This window comes from Parus major, chromosome 1 (genome assembly GCF_001522545.3).
Source record: "Parus major isolate Abel chromosome 1, Parus_major1.1, whole genome shotgun sequence".
Taxonomy (NCBI): domain Eukaryota; kingdom Metazoa; phylum Chordata; class Aves; order Passeriformes; family Paridae; genus Parus; species Parus major.
The window spans coordinates 34,210,472-34,234,350 of NC_031768.1; the positions used below are offsets into that span (position 1 = coordinate 34,210,472).

Here is a 23,879-nt window from a genome sequence, read left to right on the forward strand (position 1 = left end):
CTTACATAGTAAAACACACAGCTTCTGACATTTCAGTTGCTTACCAGCCCAAAACAATTTCACACAGGAAAAGCATGGGTTTTCACATAGTTCACAGAGTTGTTTTAACCTGTTTTCCTTTAGACCATTTCCCGGGTTAAAAAGGGTGAATCCTCCAGACAATATTAGACATGGAGAAAGTTTTCCTGTCCTGTGAACAGTTTTGAGAGATGGAAGATAATCTTCCCATTTCACACTGTCAGAAGGAAAAAAAAAAGCCAAAACAAAGAGATGTTTCTTTTCTTTTAATTAAACAACTAAAACTGCAGGACAGGACGTGAGATGTATCTCTGTGCACACTACTTCATTTCTTGCTTGCTCCATAACTGTGTTTCAGCCTGTTCCAACTGGCACCCTTCAAGAGGAAGCTTGGGTGTGGTTTAGGGATAAGTCACAGCAGCAGCTGCTTCCAAATAAGTTATAAACAAGAACTTCAACATCCTCAACTCCCTGTGATGCACTGTGACATAATCCCACCCATTTTGTGCCGTACAGCAACCGTACACTCCTTTGCATGCCATACACTGAGGCAAGCAACACAAATCCTTCATCCTCCTGCCATCAAAGCACCCTGTCATAACTCTCAACATGTCTCTTCAAATAATTTAATTTTAACCACTTAGACCTTATAAAACATGCAGAAAAATAGTGATATCTTGGGATGCAGTGGAGTCACAGGTTCTCTGGAGACCAGGGTCCAACGCTCTGGCACTGAGGGCCTGCCTACCTTAGAGGGGTCTGATCTGACTTTGCACAGACACACAGAGCTCTGTGTTCAGAAAGCTCTGTGCTCAGCAGTTACAACAAATAAAGCAGCCAAGCTCCATCCACATACCCCAGGATGCAGGACGCGGATACTTAACAAAGTCCAGGGGTTCGCCTGCATGAAAGAGCCCCAGATCACCAGGATTTGGGAGCTTAATAGTAGATTATTCACTAGCCTTCTCAGGCCAGTCCCTCCATCTTTCCCCCTAGAATCATTCTATGGCTGTACAAATAATAAAATACTTAATAGATGGAAAAAAAGGACACCTATGGCTCTGAAAACTTAAATCCCTGTACCACTGTGTACAAAAATGGTATCTGCTGAAAGACCAACATTACTGGATTCAAGTAAACTGTTCTCTTCTCTATGGTTTTGACCAGAAAAACCTTTTGTAAAAATTAACTGCAAATTACACGTTTCTGCAAGTTTTCATTTCGTGAGAAAAGCCCAGATTAGCTTTATGTGAGTACCATACACTCTCATGCACAGAAGATGTTGATGCTGATGAATTGCTGCTTTCAGCTGTGGGATTTAATTACTCTCATTCTCTACAGCTGGTGTTATTGTGTGGTGATGTGTTTGTCTTCTGACACCTGGGGGGTAGGATGAAATAAATTTACTATATTCACAGTGCCAAAGGGACAGTTTGAATAAGAAATGCTGCAATAAGACCTGGATGACTATGTCCTCTGGCATGAATGATGAATCCAGGTCATTTAGATCTTGTTTTCTAGATGTGCTTACAGACTAGAAGCATTTTTTAAAAAATGTTATCGGAAAATTACACCAATGTTAAGCCTATTTTGACAAGTTGAAGGGAACGAATTAGTTTATATTGGTTGATGTCTATCTAGCCTGTGTTCCTGAAGCCTTTCTCTTCATTTTTACAGGCTGGCAGGGTCACTAATCCTACTCATTTTCAGTTTGTCAGTCAATAATCACTTATGTGGCACTATGTCTTTGGAAATGACAGCTAAGACAGGATCTGATGCAAAGCCTTCCTTCCACAATGCCTTCCTAAATACCAATCTGAGCTGGCTGAAAGGACCAAATACTCTATATCTGGTAATGACATGTTCACCAAGCTTGTCATAAACAAGGTTTTGGGGAACTTTACAACACTGCTATCTGTCAAATGTCTCTACTTTGATGCCATAATGAAGTCATACAAAGTGGGACAGTCCCTGTTATCAGACATTAATGAGAGTCAACTTTTTCGCTTTGCTCTAAGGCATTTTAATTGTATCACATGCAGAGACCATCTGGCTTAAGAATGAATATTCAGTATCTGCTGCAGAAGCAGAAATACTTGGGAGGGAAATGGTACTTCCTGTTTTCCAGCTTGTACAGTACCCAACGCTGAAGCTGGTGTGCCGTACACTTAAGTAAATTGCAATTTGATGCTCAATGAATGACTTTTTAGGTTATTACTATCTCATTAATTAGTTAATTAATTACTAGTTTGTACTTTATCTCTTCAAAAAGAAGATTAATTTATGTTAAAAATTACTAGGGGGTAACATGCTTCACTGCATTCTGCAGAGGACTGCATCAGCTCATCAGGCTTTCTTTACCAAGAAGATAGGGATAGAATTTTTTTTATTTATTTTTTATTTATTTTTTAGGAATAAACATATTTTCTCTCTTGTGTGACAGGAGCAGCCCATGTTTATGAAAAATACAGAGAAAACATTTGCAAAGTGCAAATTTAGAGTATCACAGCAGACAATAACTTTCCTGAGAAAGAATCCAGCCGAGAAAGAATGAAACCATCACTTCTAAAGGGCAGGCATAAATTCCACGAATTTTATGACTGTCACCAGAACCTTTAGTTTGGCCTACCTTATTCTTACAGGAATGCCTCTCACTGCAACTTGCTGGGGGAAAAACATCAAATTGACTTGGCCAAGACTTTTCTGAGCCATGTATAAAGTCCAGAAGATAATGTTTTGCCGTTTTAAGAAAATCAAGCTGTTAATATTTTGAGGGAATTATGCATACGTATCATGGCCTATTTACAAGGCTGTAGGTCTATTTGTTTAAGTACCTAAATATCTTGAGGCAGCTCCAAGGCGGATGTTGAGCTGACAGCCTTGTCTGCCTCAAACACGAGCAGCCCAGGGAAGGTGGGGGCCAGGCTGAAATCCCTAAGAGGTATTTGACTTGAACGTAACTGGAACCAGAGCTGGCAGAAATGCATCGAAAGGTACTGGGGGCTCTGCCACTTTATTTTGGAACTAAATCAAACAAGATGTTGACTCTTTCCTGAGGGAATGAGATGTGATGGATTTCCTCACTGAAGCTCTCTGGGCTGTGCTCTCAAGAGTGCCATGTTGCAGTGAGTGAAGCAATTTCCAGCACATGCTTAGAACCCACTCAGGAATACTTCAGGGTGACAATAGCTAGTTAAGTCAGTATGATTAGAGAGCTATCACCTCATTTTCACTGCATTACTGCCATAATCCTAGAAGGAAGATTCATATAAATGCTTGGGAACAAAATTCCAGGGGAGAAAAATCCATACTACCAACTACCAGCTAATATTACCAGACAACTGAATTTTCTTGTACTTTTCTTGGGGAAAATTTACCCCAATGCATGAGACCAACACAAGACTCACACAGGCTTGAATGTCGAATACTACAGCCCTCAATAGAGCACTATTAATATTGCCAGGCAGGCTTTCAATGTGTGCTGCTGTGCAGATGAACATCATCTCCTTGTGATGCCAAGCAGGGTGCACCTCTGGGATGAAGCGCTCTGGAACAGACAGATATATCCTAAGCAATAAACAAAGAGTAGAAGTTGAAGCTGCAGCTAGCTCAGAGGTCTAGGGGAAGATGGGGAGAGAGAAAGTAAGAATTCCCTCTCCTGTGGATTTTGGGAGAAACACATTAAGCATTAGACAAAAATGTGAAAACCTCTACCTCAATAGCTGATGCATTCAGATATCCAAACCTGAGGTTATTCTGACTCAGACAGCAATTGATACCTTTGCTTTTCAGGCACTACAGCCATTGCTCTTCCAGACAGATAAGTATGTCTGTCTGTCACCTATTTCAAGGCAGAATTTCTTCTGAAGAAAGGAAATTATCAGGAACTATCAGTGTCAGGACTGTTAGGACTGTAAGAATGGGAATCTCTCTTGTTATAAATCATTTTAAATGTTCAATGGCATCCAATTCACATCACCAGAAGAATACAAAAATGTCTCCTGGGCACATCAATAAAACTGGGTGGGATTGAGTGCTGTAAACATCAAGAAACTTGAAACTCACTCTCAGATGCAAGAATGAAGTCAGAATTTTGTCTCTCCAGAGGAAATCCTAAGCACAACCTAAAAATCTACATGAAACTTTTATATTAGCAAGGTGAAGTAAGTCCAATGAGAAAAACACTGCCACCTGAGACTGATATTTAAAATGGCAGTCACAAGAAGCAAAACAAGTTTAATATACATGGTTTGGCAAAGTTGCAGTCTGCTTCTTTAAGAATGCATTGCAGATTATGAGCATTCTTGTTACAATTTTATTTCAATATTCAAGGTGCACTCTGAAGATACAATTTTTTTTAAATATGGGTTTATTTGTTTGCATCTTATTTTACAGTCACTCTTCCAGCCTCCAGTTCATTTCTAAAATGAAAGCAACTGATATTTCCATATCAAAGTTTAAAATTAATTTGCTTTGTGGGACATGCTCCTTGATGTAAAATACTTCATTTTAATTAGGACATTTAATTTTCTCTAATGGAATCAGGTTCCATTTACTTAATCCAAAACTACTTTCTGAAAGAGCTATAAGCAGTATATTTTCTTAGCACAAGCCCTTCAAAGGCCTGTGTGCATGAGGAGATTGCACCTACACAGCTAAACTGATTTCAGCTTAATCTACTTACACCCCTACAAAACATTACCCATAACTGAGTCTGCCCCACTTCTGGATCGGTTTAATTAAACAACTTTTTTTTTCCTAGTGCAGACCAGGATTGGATAATAAAAAATCAAGTACCATTACAAGTATGTGTTAGAATGAAAAACCTAATTAAAAAATGTCCCAGCTCCCTGAGCACGTGTGCCTGGACCCCACATCCTGGAGCACAGCCACTTCCCACTGCCACTTTTGTGCAACTTTCTTCTTCCCTTTGCCCTCCTCTCTGTAACACGTTGTGTACATGTAGACCATGCCAGATCATGTCTGCTTCTCTATAAGAGAATGTACAAGTCATTTCTGAGGAACACTTTGCATATTCTGGCTCCATGTTAGGATGATGTCCTGCCCTCATGCACGCAGAGAAGCACGTGGATAGATCAGGGCAGAGATAACCAGGCACAGACTGTGAAAGGCATTCCCTTTCCCTACTGTGACAGCTTGCTCCCTCCATTTAAAATAAATGTTTGTTTGCTGAAAAGCCTGTCTTTATTGATTTTGTACATCTCATCAGCAAAGAGAAATGCAATAAATACCATACACTACTACAAACTCTGAAACACCTTCAGCTCTCCAGGCCGACTCCAGCTTTCACAATGCAAGGGCACAGCAATAAAATGATTTTAAAAATGGAATACCTTGAAAAACAGCCAGGCTGTCATCCATTTCACCACTTTCACAACCCAAAAGACATGCTTGTAGAGCTCAGTATTCACTACTCCAGGGTCTACTACATTAGCAGTCACATGGCTTCCATTTGCAGTCAGAAGATGCTGTAGTCGATAGGTAAATAACACAAGGGCAAGTTTGCTTTGGGCATAGGCTCCATGGGATGAATACGAACATCTGTACACAGGAGAGAAAAAGAGAAGGAGATGCACATAAAAATAACCAGAAGGAGAACAGAATTGCACAAATATCACATGTACCACATTTTGCAATATCCAGATATACACTAATTCATCAAAAGAAGCAGCTTATCACTGGCAGGTGTGTTGTTTACTCAAGTTTCACTGATTATTCCATCAGACACCAAGTCTTACTTATAGCAGGGAAAAATATTAAAATAAAATTACACAATACCTGCCAGAATCTCTCTGTCAAACTCCTTAAACTAGAAATGCTGAGGTACCTATCTCTGAGCTATCATCACCTAGAGGCCCTCAAACTGCTCCCCCCTCTTTTCCTCTGCTCTTTCCAAACATACACACCCGATTTCCACTTATTAAATCCATGACTGATGATACTACTTCTCGTTGCTATTATTATTTTTACTGCAAAAGTACCTACTAGTTGAAAGCTCCCGTGTTGGGAGCAGTACAGATGAGTAAGGTACTCATTGCAGCTGCCCTGGTCACACACCAGACTGTGCTTTGCTAAGAGAGGGGTACACCAGACTGTGCTTTGCTAAGAGAGGGGTAAAAAGGTGGTTCAAGGAGAGCAGCTGCTAGTGTAACCAGTTTAGACAGTTTACAGGCCCTATACAGCCTTTAAAGCACAGATGGCTGGCAGGGACTGTGCCAAAGACGTATGACAAAGGCACACAAATTCCAGGAGTTACAGCAAAACATTACCTGTTGAGACTCCTGTTCACCTCTCTTATCTGGATGTCAAATGTGCCTTTATTTCAAGTCAAGCTTTCTAGGAACTCCTGAGTTGGGTTTCATTGCACACAGAAAGCACCTTTTTTTTTTTTTTTTTTTTAAAATAAGCAGGCTATTTTCAGGCAAATTAGCAGGCATGTCACTTAAAATGCTCTTCCTGACTGTGGCCTCAGCATTGCTTCCACAAATTCCTATGCCATAACAATTCACTCCTGTAATTACTTCAGCCTCTCATCTAACATTTTTTGGTGCTTAGCAGAACCAAAGGTAAGTGGTGGCATTACAGACAGCTCACAGGCAAAGCAGGCAGGAGCCTAAGGCAACAGGCTCCTAGGAACAACAGTGAAATTTCTCCAGTCCCCATCCATTTTGCCTCTGCTAAAGCCTGGGGAAGTGATGCTGCATGCTGCAGCTGCTGCACACTTGGACTCAGGGGTTAGGATCCATGCAGCAGCAGAACCTTAATCTTTTGGTGAAGGGTGACAGAGGGGCACCCACCCAGGAGGGTGAACTCTCTTTCCTAGTTCCTTCTTTTCCCCTAGATGTTGTCCTGTATCTGTGGCAGCTGCTCCATCCTCTACACCTTCACCCTAAGTGCAAGAAATTCCCAGACTAGGGATGCTCTTACTCTGCTGGAAAGCCTGCCTGTGATTTCTGTAGCTGTTACTACGTGCAAATTTTTTATTTTGAATGAATAGTAAACATATGAGTTCATTTTGTTATCTCATTCTTGTTGAATATCTTATTTACAATATCCTGTGCACTTCATCACAGAAAGCGCTGGATGTTAAGAATCAGGCTGACTCTCTACAGAGGTATAAGGCTACCAAAGCAATTTAACTGTCCATGTTATCTGAAAGGACTCAAGAACTTGGAGACACCACAGTAAATAATACAGCTTAGCCACAAGAAGTAAAAGACAAGAACACTGAACCTCAGTGCATCTCTTTTCTTATTCTTTCCCCGTCTCTTTTCTTGTACAAGCAAATCACAAGCAGTCTACAAATGCATAATATAAACCCAGAACCAAAAAGGACAGCTGATCATAGATGGCCCTTGCACCAACCAATGGCCTCAGCTGAACCTTGCTGGATACCATAGCTTCATTATCATAAAGATATCACCTGCATCTTTGGACAAAATGGGCTATTTAAAGAGTAAGGAACAATCGCTGCATGAATATAAAAGTTACTTGGCATTATTCAGGAAACTGCAGTTACATTTTAAATTCAGTAACGTCCATGCTCTGATCTGAGACGCTCAAAATGTCACCTTATGCTTCATGCATATTCCAACCCCTTTAACTTGAAGGACCAGCTCCTCAGCTGCTACAAGCTTCTCCTGTGCACAGCCGTGCAGGGCAGAGCTCACACTACCCATGGGAAGCAGCATTCATCCCAAGCCGCCTCCGGCAGCCAGCTGGCAGCTAACCCTGGCACTCCTCCATCAGCACCACCATTCATTCCCCCACTGAACGCAAGCTGGGGCACGGGACAAGCTTCCCGAGTCGAGCTAGAGAGATCTTGTCTGGCGAGCGGCTCGCAGGGAAGCAGAGCTGGGGACTACTCTGACTTGTTCTGCCTGGGTCTGGTCTGGCCTTCAGTAATCTTCAGATGCCAGGCAGAAGGATGCTGAAAGCTCCCCATGACTCCCCATTCCCACATTTTGTGAGAGTGCTGTTTTGACTTACCTTGTGGCAATGAAGCATGAACTACAAGGGCTGGATCCTCCAAAGCCTTGTATTTTGCATAGATATGTATGTCAGAGAAACATGAGTGCTGAGAAGATATAAAAGCTACCCAATCAATGAGGAAGCCTTTTATATCACAGTGCAGAGATGCAAATGATCTGCAAGGCAGCCAGGAATCAGACTTCAATAACATAATATAGATATGAAGAATATAAAATTGGATACACAGAGCAAAATCTTTTGGCAGAGCCCCTGCAATGATTACCTTATCTCTTCCCAATTTCTGTGTGTGTGTTTTTTGCTTTCCAGAAACCTGACATCAATGGACTACATAAGACAGAGGAATAACATGACACAGAACTGATGAGGATTTCTGTTGAAAAACTGTTTTGTCTGTTAGGCCCCATTTTATTAGAATCATGTTGTTTAAATGCCCCATTGAAAAAATAAATCATCAGTGCTTGACTTCATTACATCCAGTGTTGACTTTATGTATCAGAAAAATAGGACCACATAGGTACCTGTACTTACACCACGATTCTGTCTTCTATGAACACACACGTAGAATCACAGAAGGGTTTGAGTTGGAAGTTTAAATATCACCTAGTCCCACAATCCTACCATAAGAAGAGACATCTTTCCACTTGACAAGACTTCTCAAAGTCCCAACCAACCTGGCTTTGAATGGATGGGGCATCCACACTGTCTCTGGACAACTCATTCCTGCACCTCACCATGCTCATCATAATTTTTTTCTTTTGTCCAATCTAAATATACCCTCTTTTAGTTTAAAACCATAAATTGTCTTACTCTTAAACATGGAATTATCTGGCTTTAAAGGCTATGAATCTAAATCCAGCTACTCTCGGCACTTTATGCTCTGTATACACATTTTTTACAATGAATAAAAGTATAATTGCATACTAAGTAAAATAATATTGATGTTACATGTTTCCACATTCTCCAAAGGTTCTAAAAGTCTTTCTGAAATCAAAGTGCATACAAGAGGTAAACCATCCAAGCAGAACACAGCTTATCAGCAAACTGTGCTAGCAGAGCAGTGCACACAAAGCACCTGTGACACTTGCACCTTTGCTGCTTTGAGAACACAGGGTATCAATGCTTCATAGCCAGGCAAGCAGACTCTTAGGCAGAGGAGCTCTGCCTCCGAATTAGGCAACCAGCCAGGCAAAAAAATTGGAAGGTCCCAGCTCCCAGTGGTTAATGTGGGTGCTGGTCAGTCAGCTAGAGAGCTAAGGAGGTACTGGTGTTCGATGTCCAGGGATACATCCTAATAAAAACTGCTCAGCCAGCTTGGGTGATGCTTAATATCACAGACAGCATGTGCTGTGATATGACAAACCTGTACATAGTCAGCAGCTAGGAAAAGTGGAGCAAGGACTTGGTGGGAAGAAGTTCAGTGGGAAAGCACAGCATGCCTGGCACTCATGGCTTGGAGAAGTCCATGCTCACTCCCTTGTTTGAGTGGGGCTGGCTGTGGACCACTATTCCTACTTCCTACCATAGAAAACAGAGGGATGCCCCATAGAAAACCCCTGGGGGATGCCCCTCCACAGCATTTTGCTGAGTCAGCGCTGATAAAACAGGGCAATGTACTTTATTTCACTTTCACTTTATGAAAGGTACAGGAGGAGTTAAGGCAGGCAGAATTTAATTCACTGCTTTGAAATCTGTCCAAGAGAGCACCAATACACAAGACCTTCTCCTTCCTTTGAAAATAATGTTTTATGGATTCTATACTGATGAATAAGGGATCAGGATAAAACAGGTTCTGCATTTTGTGTCAAATTAATTTTTAGCAGAAGTTCATACTTCTGGCTTAAGATTTTTTTATAAGCTGAAGGTTTGACTTACTATTACAGAAATTATGGAGGAGAAAATAAAGGGATTGTTTTGAATTTTTGCAACAACAAAATAAGTAGGTATTCTATTCTGGAGTTAGTGCTTTGAGGTTTTCTGATTTTTTTTTTCCTTCTTTTTTTTTTCTTTTTCACCAGAAGCCTATTAGCTGATTTTGCCACTTATCTCCATGGTGCTCCCTCCAGCAGCAGTCTCCCTATGGAATGTATTTTCAAAAAGTAATGAGAAGCCAAATTTCAAACTGAAGCCTGCAGTGGTTAATTAGGTGTTTAAATATGGACTCAGCTGCTATCCCAGTTTGAAAACTGGATTAATGTTTAGCACATCTCTTGGCAGTCTTAGTTGTTTCTCCTCAGGCTGGCTTTAGTAGGTCTGTTTTCTACAGTGGTCTCCCACTTACATCCAGTGATCCCATATTTAGTAAAGAGCATTAAGTGATGTCAGGGTACCCACTGGGGTAAAAGGGGAAATTGTGTTGCACAGCACAGATCACTTCCTTCACCCTCCTGTCCATGGGGGGCTCTTGCTGCTCTCAGATTTTTCACTCTCATTGAGCACTCCTCTCGCGCTGCACACACACACATATGACAGACATCATGGACTCACTGACAGCACCCTGTGCCCCACCACATCTTGCTTCAGCAGAAGGCTCAGAGGACCTGTGACCATCCTGACTGGCACACAGAAGAGTTTAACCCAGCCAGTGCTAGCTCTGAAGCTTTCTTGATGTGAACCTTTCACAATTGTCTCGCACGTCATCCTCCTTTCACCCCTCACCCTGCTCCCCAATTTCCAGTGTGTTAATTTGCCTGGAGGGCAGAGTGCACCAAGATCAAACTGCAGAAAACCCAGCTGCTATGTGCTCCATTAAAAGACAAGTGATGCAAAACGTGGCTGACATGCTGGGCTTTTTAATGAAAGGCCACACAGAATTTCAATATATGCCTTAGGATGAATCAGGGAATTAAGCAAAACATAGGCTGGCTGTATTAAAATGACTAAAGCTTCCTAATGATTTATGTATTAATCTTGCAATACATCATCACCATTGCTTAGTCAAGACTATAAAAGTCTATTATTAAACACTCATGAAGCTTTCACAGCCTTAAATTTTCTTTCTTCAGGGAATGCAGCACAAGATTTTTCAAGTTTTGATAGATTTTGCAGCTTATTTTGAAGCAGCTAAAGAAATATATTGGAAAATAAGCATGTCTTTACTGGTTATCATAAGCAGTTTCTTTTTCTTCTCTTATAATAAAGCTTGAGTCCTAAACATTGTTTATTAGATTAAAGCAGGCTTCCTGGCAGTACTACATATATTTATCCTCTGAACACATTTTCTGAGTCTCATTAATTGTGATTTTTGCTCAATAAAAACCAACCAACCAAAAACAAACAAACAAACAAACAAAAAAGCCCAAACAATACAGACAAAAAGAAAAGACTAAGCTGGAGAAATGAAAATAAGTATATCACCAGTGACAACTAGTATTTTACGAACTGAAAGGATGAAACATATGCATTAGTAAAACAAAGCTCAAATGTAAGGTATTAACTTGTCTGCTTTTGAGGTGTTGTTGTAGTTATGTTTTGTACAGCAGCTGTCCTGTTACCAACTACTACTACAGGCTATTGCACAGCCACTCATCTAATGCACGACTGGGCATTTTGTGTCTTCCTGAGCAACTTCTCATGTACTTCTTCATGTACATTTCTTGTATATTATATGCATATTTACACAAATCTTGATGTGTAGCCTTAAAAAATAAATTGTGACAGTATACATACAATAGTTAAGATGGCTGAAGCATAGACCTTGAGTGAAAAAGGGATGCAGCATTAGGGACTCCTGAAGAGCCCTCCTGCCCCTGTGATGAACTTGTTCAAAAGGAAGGCTACCAGACCAATACATGAAATTAGTGGTTCTACATGAGGTAAAAAGCAAATCCTTCAGTCCTAATTTGTGGCATGGGGTTTACTTAAACAGTCATAGGCCAGTGGCAGAGCAACTCATCTTGCCTTTCATTCCTCTTCCTGCAGCGACTTCTTCGGTTCCACATATTCCTCACATACAGCTCTGGACAAACCCAGGCTTTGTCTGGCATCTTTCAACTGTCGTAAAATAACATTTTTCTTCTTAAAATTAGAGTATAAGGGTAAAAGCTCAGAGCTGGGAAATGCTCTCTCTCTAATGGGTAAAATGTCGGTAATGGTCTCAGTAACTGGTATCTCAGCCGATCAGTGACTCCTGCCTTGTGCTTAACCCACAACGCAGTAGGAGCCACAAGCTGAAAGCTGGGCGGTGTTTTGGTTTTTGTTTCTTTTTTAAAGCCATGCTTCCCAGCTTCTAGCACTTCACTGTATAAATTCATAGCATTCAGTGACTAGATCCTTCTAAAAGCCTTTAGGAAATGGAGAGGGAACAAAAATTAACTTACTGCCTCTTGAGGACTACATTTAGTAAAGAAACATAGAATGTCTTTATTTTAAAATCATTTATGGAAAGAAAAATAAGCCAGGGCTTGTCATCCTGGGAGGTACTGTCATCCAGATGGAATCAGAGCATCATTTTTCATTTGGCTGATGACTACCCCTAATGGCAGGAGGTGAGATGCCGAGAGCTATTCTGCTCTACTGAGAGCTGCTGTGTGCAGCTCAGTTGCCAGGTACTCAGCATAGCTCTCAAATGCATATAACATGGACTCAAAGGCTGGTCTTCTCAAAGTCTCACCAGAATCAGTACCTTTAAAGAAGTAAATTTTTTCAGTTTGTGTACAGTTTGTGTTAATTTCAAATGTTTTGGATTAATTTAAATATCAATATCAAATTCAAGTTATAATTACTGTAATTCCATTCTGCCAGGAAATATATATCTTTATTTAGAATGATATAAATTGCCACTTTTCTATGGTAAAGGCATTTGATGCAGTGTTAAGTACATACTAACAGTTGAAATGGTATCTGAGCATAATAGTATCCCTTCATTCAACTAAAAATCTCCATTAAACAAATGAATGAGTAAATATATAAAAGGAAGCAAGGGTTTCCATTGCTTTACCCACGAAAAAGATCACAACTTCAAGACCTACATTCCTTGTTCTCATGACCCTTTTGAGGGATGGGGAAACAACATGGAACATATCTTTTCATATTATCTCTTGGATAATCTGGTTCTCAATTTATTGAAGATTGTCACACATCTTGTAAGACTATCTATAGGATTATAAATGGGGGCAGGTGCTCTCCACCCACTGGTGGGAAGCTTCCTACCTCTCATGCAATAGAGCTTTTAAGTTCAAGGAAGTAATGAGGGGTTTTATGGTTCCTCTGTTTCAACCAGAATGCACATAGGACCACAAAAGTCCCAGCAATAACTTGAATAATCCAAAATATTCTTGAAAAGCATTTTTAAACTGGTGTAGACTTTTGCAGATTAGCTGCAAGTTCTGAGCTTTTCATTCTGGGACTCAAAAGGAACTGTAGGGTCTGAGTAAGCATAATGAGGTGCTGCCATTTCAAATCCAGCACAGTGCACCATCTGTGGTTGGCAGATTTGCAGTAGACTATGTTGGTGTATATGCAAAGATAATTTAAGGTTTAATTGTGGTGGGCTCAACCCACTGCACAGCCTTGGATTTAAGGAGGGGTTGAATGTGTTCTGCAAGAGCAAATATTCACCACACTGAAGGACTGGTCTGTCTTATTGGAGGCAATATGCCTGCAAAATCCTTTTTCCTTTGAGATATCTATAACTACTGGGCAGAAAATGCTATGCCATCAATGTTTGTTTACAGAAATAACAAAATATTACTAAACCTGGCACAACATACTTTTGAAAATCAGTTTCTTCTTGTTGAAACAATTTAACAACATCAGTTCTTTAGAAGTTTACTTATGTAGTGAGAATTCAACCATCACAGCTTTAAATTGAGTGATAAAAGTGACTAACTCCCAGCATATGAGTTAAGACCAGGAACAAACTCATAAAAAAGACAGCTATTTGTTAAAAGCCATCACAAGAAGCTTTCTCCTCAGTTGGAAGACCTTCCTAGGTTAAAGAAGAAATACAGCTGAATGCCAACAAGTACCAGAGGAATTAAAATGCGGAAGTTTTCTGCATCCATGAAATGACTCACAGTCCAGACACAGCAAGAAAGGCTTTTGTTCCTGTGAGACTGTGCATCAACAGCATCACTCATCCACTGTCAGAAATCAGGTGGGATTTAAATAAGATTTAAATATGAAAGGGGCCTGGGAAGAGGGAGCCAACTTCAGCAAAATACAAACACCTACAAGAAAGGAGTAAGATACAAAACAGTCCACAGCCAGCATTACAAAGTGGTTATTTCTAAGTACTGTAAAGGACACTCAGTAATCACTTTCTGTACCATTTGGTTTTAGAGCTGAGTTTTGGGGTTCACTTTATAAATTTCCCAACACTGTGTCACCCTGTAATACTGCAAACAAGGATCTGTAATGGTAAACCAAACATTTGATAAGAAGGGGCATGGTATGGCCTGGGACCAGAATGCTTAAGACCTCTTACACTTGCAGACATGCCAGAACCTAGTGAAACCTGGCAGGTTTAGCTTTCCAGGAAATGACAAGAAGTTTCATGTCCTGAAAAACCAACGCAGTCACAGAGCTGCCCCACCCCAGCCGTCACTGAAAAAAGAATGTAAAGAAACTGCTGCTTTGACAGATTGATTGATGGATTGATTTTTTGTGGCAATTCAGGTACTGAACCTGCCCACCATTCCTTTAACATCACTGTTAAAAGCTCTTGAGCTTCCCCTAAAGCTGAGAGCCACAGTGCTCCTCAGTCTCTGTCCCTCTTGGGAAGCGGAGACTTTGCTGCGTACAGCCCCTCTCCATCTCCCATGGCACAGATGCTGGGCTACCACAGCACCCAACACATAATGAGAGCAGAAGAAATAGAATAACAAAGCTACAACTGTATCAGACAGTTCTGATAACATTCTGGAAGTATTAAAACTCCTGAGGGCTAAAATATTTTATGTTTACAGAGATTAATTTTACTTAGAAAGCAGTTTTCACAACACATTTTTTATCAAGAACTTGATTTAATCAAAAGACCAATTTTTCTTAACAGGTTTCACCAGCTTGGTCTGTTTTTGAACAGATGAAGATATCCTTCTCTGAACAGGGAGGTTCGGGGTGAGGAATAGAGAAAAGGTTAAGAGTTAAGAAATCACAGAGGGAGAAATCTGCCTTCAGCTCCCTTCACAATACCTCATAATCCTTAATGCATGTGGCAAGACCTGGAATGTATGGCTATGAAGAACCAGGTGGAACAGCAGGGCTGAACCTGGAGAGGGTTTCTGGAAGGTGAGCTGATAATTTTGACCATTTATCTTAGCACATTATTCCAGGGATTTACAGGCATGTGTGTCAGGCTTCCCCAGCTATGCTAGGCAGCCCAAAGGACAACTTCACCAACAAGATACTGGGAGGATGGTGGTAGCTAAAGCAATTGAGAGAAATACTTAAAATATGTGAATAATCACCCAGGACCTGAACTCCAAAGCTTTTAAGGTTCATTCAGCCTTAATGAGTCTTTTTGCTAACAGAAAGATGTTAAACTAACCTTCCCCTCTCAAGGGCAACAAGCTCTCTCTGTGCTCCCAGTTCTCCAAGTCCCTTTTGCTGTCTCTATCACACGAATGCAATACATTAACTTTCAAATCACCATAGAACTGTCTTGCCTCTCTGGAAAACAGCACATCTCTGAGAACCACTGTCCTGAATGCCACGCAGAGCTGGCTTCTCCCACCCAACCCATGGTGCAGGGAGAGGCTGAGCAGCAGGAGCACCCCTATCTCACACATTTCCCAGCATGCTGTGATTTTGAACGAGTTCAGAAACACAGTTTCCTATTAAACCAATTATTAACAACCCTTTGTAAGAATATTAATTCTTCTAGACAAAAAGGAATTTAACATTGTGACAAAAAAGTAGCTACACTTAATATCCCCAAATACATGTAAGTCTGACATAACCTTTGTGGTATAAGTATTTCACTCTGTTATGGTTCTCCAGAAGTCAATCAGCCTTAAAAGCATTTCGATTAGACAGAATGAAAATACATTGATAAATGTAAAATGAAAGCTTTCTGAAGTTTGGCATCCTAACTTAAATATTTCTTTGTTATTTGTTGCAGGAACAGACAAGAATGGATAAAAAACTTGATACATTTGTGCTAGAACTCTGTCTTTTGAATTGATGAATTGGTCTGATTGTACAGTAGCCCATTTAGTTTTTTAAATTAACTTATAGAATTTGAGATCTGTGCCTTCCCCAGTACACTCATTTTCCAGGCCAGTCAATTTTTGCAATTAATGCTAATCACTGCAAACACAAGGGATCATTTTGCAAAGCAGCAAATCCTTTTGCATTTATACAGAAAGTATTTGGCAAAGAAGGACTTATGTGTGCACAGTAAGCATTTAAATACTTATCATCTAACTCTATACAGGAAAACTTGATAACCTGCTGCAGGAAGGACATGTCTAAATGAATACAGCACTGTACTGCAGCTGGCATTTGGTCCTCTCAAGGCAACATGATTTATCTTGCAAATACAATCAGAATATGCAATAGAAGACATCATGGAGAAGCTGCTTAAACAGCAGAACTCAAACAAAACCATATACTCCATGAGTTAAATAAAACCTATGATAATATGTATCTATCTAATGATCTAGAACAATCTTCTATGATTACAATTTATGTATTTTGCACAGTCCAGTGACACAGCTCTTTATGTTATTATGAAAGACTTCTGTACTGACTAGATTGGATTTACAAAAAAGGAGTAATAATGAAAATCTCTCCTACTTACTTTTACAAATTTTCCTTTATACTTAAAAAAAAAAATAGAAAAATACCCAACAGCACTATGCTACACCAGTTTCATGTTTGTTTTTGCTTGAATTTAAGATGTTATATTTCTAGTTCTTCCAGTCAGAGAGAATTAAGAAACTTTAAGAAACAGATCAATCATGAAAAGGCACTGAAGGAACTAATTGCATATTTAAAAAATTGAAGCCTTTCCCTGGGAAAAAAAAAAAGTTGACTCAAACCATTTTTAGTAAAAAAAAACCAAAAAACCAAACAAAAAACACCTATTTTACATAAATATACAAATATCCAGCTTAAAAAATAAAAGAGAAAAAAGAAAAAGTAATTTGAAACTGATGGAGATACTAGAAAAGGATGGTTTAGAAGTTAAAGGTTGGGAGTTTCAGTTTTATTGTCATACTTCAAAATCAGATTACCAAAGTGTTCATATGGATAATTACAAATAATATTTTTTTATTTTTTTTTTTAGAACACTGAAATAAAATGTTTTGGTTTCAAAAATGGATAGGCATTTCCAAAAGTAACTCAACGTCTTAACTTTTAGCTGCTGTTTATGGAAAATATTTTCTAAAATTTCAGTAATGCTGGAGGAAAAACATCCTCAACTTTCTGCCCAAACTTAATACAACTTTTTTAACCAACAAACATTACATATATGGAAGAAGAGAAGATGAAGTATACACCTCTTCCAAGAACAGGAGGTTTCCAGACACTTTGCTAGACAGATTTTCCCATCAGTACCCAACACTTCCTGTTACAGTTCCTTACGAACTGCCTACAGAGGAGATGAACTGAAGCTGCCAGGTCTCTCCAGAATCTTCCCAGGTCTAGGGCAGAGCTGTTTATCCTATTTTACACCAGCTAGGACACACATGTGGCAGCAGGGAATTTTGCAATTCTTTTCATTTAACTTCTCTTGTCTCTGACATGATTCATGCACTAGGGCTACAGGGAAAAATACAGAAATTATATCTAATATGTTATATTCAGCTTGGAGAGTTTCAAAAAAAATCAGCTCCTTCTGCAGTTGGAGAGCAGAGGAAAGAGAGCGGAAAAGTGTGACTAACTGTTCTTGAATTTACAAAAGATGTGAACCAGAAAAGGAGCTGTGTTACTGTGGCTGGGGAGTTCATAGATCTGTGATTCACAGCATTACAGGGCCCATTTGGTATGCAAAAAGAGAGGATGATGAAAGCAATAGTTAGTCATGGAGAAAAAGCTAGACAGAACACACAAAGATGCTAACCCCTGGGAAAGGAGCATGTTCAAGTGTGATCCACAGCCTGGGAAAGAGAATACGGTCTTCTTTTCTTTATTTTCTTAAAAATACCTTCTTACTTTGGTAGGTAGAGAACTGAAAGGAGTGTCCTACACCTCAGCCTTGAAAGAACACCACAAACTGCAGTGCACTGCTCAAGCCTATCTCAACCCAAGTGGATGGTACATTATTGTTCAAGCTTTTCCTAAAACCAGACAGCTGTATTCTCTCGTGACCATACTTTTTTTCTCCTCTGAATTTAGAAAGTATTACTTAAGGCAGGCAAAAGAGGAAAGAAGGCCATGCCAGCTGTGCTGCTGGAACACACAGTGTACTACCCTCTGCATGCAATTGCTGAAATCACCACTGTGGAAATGCTTGCAGATAGGTTGTGTTTCTCTTAAACTTTCACCTCCCTGAAAACAGTCGTTTTCAAAGTAGGGATGAAGGAGAATGATTTGCCTTAGGGATCCCCTTGTCGACTCATGTGACTGCTGCTGAAAATGGTCTGGATCTAAAAGACCACAAAGGCGTTTGATGTTCTTCATATATATCCTTCAGCAAAAGAACTGGGAGAACAGTCAGTGCTCTTGTGCGTGTGTGTTTGCATTTGCAATAACACACATGAAACAAGCTGTGCCCTGCCTGTTTGGAACAAGCTCTATCCTGCCTTGATGTACCCATACCATGTCTCTTCCACTGGTGTGTGTGTGTGTGTGTGTGTGTGTGAAGAGGAGGGGCAGGAAGAAGGAGAAATGGCATTCATAGGGAAGAGATAGGAGAGGAGCTAGGGGGTAAAGAGAAGATGAAGATACATGGAAAGGAGGAGATAAACTGGTGGGTAGAAATAAGACAGCCTCAAAGGAAAAAAAGAGAGAAATAGGGACGGAAAAGGCAATTCAAAGAAAAAAAAAGCTCAAGACACAGATGAAGAAGCAGGTAAGCATGAAAAAAAAGACACAACAAAGGAAGGAAAACAATGTAAAATGCAAAAAGACAAAATTAAATTAACCATCCCACTGAAAAGAGCTAACCAGAGCAACATGGGATAAATCAGGTTGGTAAGATGTCAGGAAAAAAAACAAGGAGGGAACATGGAAGACAGTAACACAAGCTTTGTTTAACACTGTTCATGGGGCAGGACAGGCCTTCCAACAATTATTTTCTATGCAGTTGCCCATGGTCACTGATATGGATGATGCCTGGTTTCAGATCAGATTTCTCAGCAGCAAGTACAAGCAATGTGATCTGCCAGCCCAGACTCTCCTGGGTGGGAGAAGGACTCCACAGAAAGGTCTGTGGTAAAGCAGAGAACTGAACCTCAGTTCAGTAAGTTTACTGTCTCCTTTAAGTCAAGATAAGACTTCTGCCTTTCCTTCTCTGCCATTCTTGATGGATGAATTCCCTGCTCCAGTACTGTCACTCACCTCTAATCAGGACACTAGCTCAACTAGCATCTAGGAATAATGGGACAAGAGTATGGTAAACAATTCAGCCTGCTGCCAACAGTAATTTCCCCAGAACAAAGTACAGCCTCCCTTTCTCCAATAATGGCTCCAGATGGTTTTGCAGCTTTCCTGCTAGGTTAGGACTACCGGCCAACCTGGGAACATCCACCTGAGTTGTAAAATGAATTATGGCAACTGGTGTAACTCAAAGGAAAAAAATTAAAAAAAAAATAAATAAATTTTTTTGAATGATTTCCCATTCACACAGCCATAAGACATGCCATCACCAGGAAACTTGTTTACCACTCTTTACCACACCCATTAAATCTCTTGAATGTTGCTCTGAATCACAAGGAGTCTCCAGGGCCCCATGGAGTAGGCAATGCCTGGGTATGATACTCTGCAGCAGTCCTCCTGCTAAACCCCATGCTCACGTTGTAGGGACACATTCAAACACACAAGTGATTGCACTGGTTTTTGCAGCACTATTTATGGTGATGTCAAACTATTCACCTGGCGGGGGCAGGGGGCTTATTGGCAGTTAGGCTAAAAAAAAAATACCCAGGACCATCTTTTTATACCTGAAGCAAGGAAAGGTTTGGACCTGACTTAACAGCCCACTCTGGGTTTCACCAGTGTGCATATGTGCAGGCACCACTGCTGCCCCTGAGTGATTCAGAGCATCTGTGTGGGAATGAGCAGGCAAAATCAGTCAGAGTCTGTCATCCTTTATGGCCCTTCTTACATCAATAATGTTGAAATGTAAAGGACACAAAAGCTGCAGGTAATCTCACTGGTATATTATTATTTTTTACATCAGACTAGTCATGTTCTTACTCAACCATAACTTTCCAAACTGAAACATTTCTGGTTCCTTTAAAACTTGAGTTAATAATGACAAATCAAAGAGTGGGATGATACTAAATTAGAGAGGCACAGTATAAGGCCCTGCTATAATCAAGGAAACTACTGTTATCTAGAGACATAGAAGAGTCACATTTAATTCTGCATTCCTCACTTTAGCCCAAAGAAATACTAATCCCCTTATCCCCCTTGCATGGTGCCATCTAGCACATGCCCATCAGAAACAATGGTTGCATACATCCAGTGAAGAGTAAGGGCAATTTCTTGTAGTTGTTTTACAAGCAAGAAATGAAATTGTGACTACCCTGCAGAGGTCTAAACAATGGCTTGTAATAAAACTGATGCCATAATATGTAATCAGAAGTTTGACATGCCTAATGCAGCATTCATATGTAAAATGTCTGCAGTGGAAACAGCCCAGCCCTCTAATTTCGGTCTTTGTTCAGAAATGATACCTTGGGCCAGGTACTTTTGATCATCTCCTGAAGTCCCTGTCAAAGGATGGAGACAGATTTTCATGGAAATGACACAGAAGTCCGACTGGCTCCATGCAGGCAGGCAGAAGGCCTCTGGAGCCCAGGAGAAGGCAGGCTGTGCTTGAACCTGTTAGTAAGCACGGAATTGCCATGCATGACTGCATTGGGAAATTTTGAAATTTATCTCAGCTATTCTGCCCGCTCCTCCGCTAACTAAACCACTCCACGCAGTTCCTGTATGATACCAGGGACATTTACCCCATCATCTGATGTCTTCTTAATGTTACAAATACCCCAGAGACGTTCACCAGCAGTTTTCCTAAATGAAAGCAGGAAGTCAGAAGTCATCCATGCATTTAAGCCCATTTCGCTGGATTAAAAACCCAGGGTGGCCACAGTCTGGGTCTCGATAAGCTCTTGGGGAAGGAAGCGCAGGGGGTGACAGACACAGGCCGCAGCCTGGCGCTGGCAGTGGAAGGCCAGGCTGCTGTGTGCCAGGACAAGGACCGCCGGGGTCGGGCAGGGACAGGCAGGATGACAGAGCCTGGGGCCGGGGTGGGTGGGGACAGCTGGAGCGGGGCTGTGAGGGAAGCCAGGGGCAGGGACCCCGATGTCGGGAGCGGGTCAGGACGAGGCGGCCGGAGGCAGAGGGAGCTGCGGGCAGAGCTGCCGGGCAGGAAGGAGCAGCAGAGGCCCCGCACAGCAGCTGTGAGTGAGGCAGCTGGGCAGGAAGGGCCCGGAGCCCTTCCACGGGCAGCTGGCTGAGCTCGTCTGAGGGCACCAGCGGGGCCTCTGCATTCACCCTCATGGGGATCATGTCTATTAGCTCCCATCCGAGCCACTTCCGAACACCCCGGCTATGGAGCCTCTCCCGGCGACTGGCGAGTCCAGGCCCTGCATGCACCACAAGCATCACCGCAGTGTAAGTCAGAAGGCAAAGTCAGGTTTTCAAAGTCCAGAATAAAAGACGCCGTTAAGAATGTATAAATTATCTGTACCTTTGGCTCAAGGCTGCAAGCTTTGATCAAATATTAAATATATAAAGCAGGTGCTTGAGAAGTACCATAAGTTATATTTAAAAAAAAAAAAAAAAAAAGGCAACAAAACCCCAGCTCATTCAGTAGTCAGTAAAAATTCTCTTGTAGTTTAATCTGCACACGATTACTACAGATCAGTGAGTACCAAAAAGGGACCGGTACCTGCTTTGTAAGTCGTTCAGGTGCAATTTGCCTACATAATGGGTGGCTGATGAGACAGTGATGATCCTAGCGTTGTGGCTGTGCGTTCCTGATTGCTTCAGCGTGTCCAAGAGGAGGTTAGTCAACAGGAAGTGTCCCAAGTAGTTCAAGCCGAAATGCTCCTCAAACCCATCCTCCGTCTTCCTTTCAGGGACCAGCATCACCCCAGCTAGAGGAAAAAGTAGAGGTAAAACCCATTGATTTATTTCAGAGGAGCAGCAAGGTAGAAAGAATATGGATCTCCTGCTGCAGAGGGTAAACACGGCATTTAGAGCAGTGAGTGACTGGCGATGGCATGTAAAGTCGACACTGATTGATTCCTGACAAGGAAATATCTAAACCCCCACTCTGGTTTCTTTATCCAGATAACGTGCTGATTGACTGTCTCTCTCCCTCCCTGCAGGACTGTGAGCTCATCTGTGAAAACTGTTTTCAAGGAGTGGGAGCTGGGCAATCCCAACAACATTCTCTCCATCAAAGCTCTGAGCAGTGGAGACAAGACCAGACTAAGCAGCAGACCTGCTCCCCCAGACAGCTTTCTCCTGGGTCCTGTCTGGAGCATAAAGCTTTGGTGAGTCCTCATCTGAAATCTGCAACTTTTGTCTCACTGGTGTGGGTGAGAACAGATGTAGTAAATTTACCCAATATATCTTAATTACCATGCTTACAAGCAGCTGCATATTGAAATTAGGTTTTCAGTGCTTATTTTGGCAATATTTTTGCATAAATTTCCACAAACCACAATTTTCAAACTCAGTGTCTAAAATAAGTATCCACAACCTCAACATGCAATGTTGATTTCAGCATCTTACAGAGAATTCTGAGCTCATGCATAAATTATATCATGTGTTGAGGCTGAGGGATAGTTACCCTGCTCAATTATAGCCTAGACTTGAATGCTATAAATTATTCTTATTTTATTAAAATTTAATTACTGTACAAGTGGACATGACCTTTGTCATTTAAATGTAGATGGACGTAACTCATGGAGAATCCTGTTACAGGATGCTTCTCTCTAACACCCACAAATATGATACAGCAGAAAGGCCACCTCTGCACTCAAGACATGAAAGCGTGTCTGCTTAATCCTTGTGCTACTTCACGTGCCCACTAAAAAGCCTTTAACGTCCCATTTCCTGATGTCAGCCTGACCTGATGGTTGCACATTAAATGACCATTTTAAATTGCACATGCTGTGCATCTACATCACTGCTTTGGGGGTTCCTGCCACCTGACAGTCCTGCTTTGTTGCTGCCTCTTGGGTCAAAGAACAGGTACTTTTGGGACCTCTTTTAGTATGGCAAACACCCATAGGGATTCACCTGTGGCTTCATACTGCTTAATGGAGCAATTGGAGAAGCAGTGGGAGGGGAAGAAACTCAGAAAGACCACAGAGAAGACAAAAGGTTTGGGTGGAACACAGCGTGCCTGCAAATGGAGAACTTCAGACTGAACATGAATGATGCTGACTGGTGGTACAGTGAAAAGAAACACAACACAAATTACATGAGGAGGCTCCACAAAAGCTCTGATTAGCATCTCCCTATGTCATTTACTGCTGTAAACTGTGTATAATATCATCTGTAACAGTGGCTGGGACTGAGAACTGGCATGAAGGTTATGGACAGATGCAAATGTGAGACAAGCCCAGCTGTGACTTAGTCTTCTTTTCTGGGAAGAAGAAAAGGATGGGAATGGCTTAGGGATGGAACAAACCCCAAGCTCCCAGACCAAGTCTCAGCCTGCTACAGTGCAAGTTTTAGCACAGACAGAACTCAGCATGAGCTGTTGGAGGGCAGATGGA

The 23,879-nt window shown here is 41.1% G+C and overlaps 1 protein-coding gene across 2 annotated transcripts in view; it reads right to left on the reverse strand.

Moving 5' to 3' along the window:
- DHRSX (dehydrogenase/reductase X-linked) overlaps window positions 1-23,879 on the reverse strand; it is a 202,580-nt gene that overhangs the window by 25,140 nt on the left and 153,561 nt on the right. For both annotated transcript variants that reach the window (XM_033513822.1, XM_015625572.3), the window contains 2 exons: window positions 22,037-22,244; window positions 5,373-5,580 (listed from right to left, as the gene is read on the reverse strand). In XM_033513822.1, the coding sequence (XP_033369713.1) occupies window positions 5,373-5,580; window positions 22,037-22,244 (416 nt within the window). The remainder of the gene's footprint in view (window positions 1-5,372; window positions 5,581-22,036; window positions 22,245-23,879) is intronic.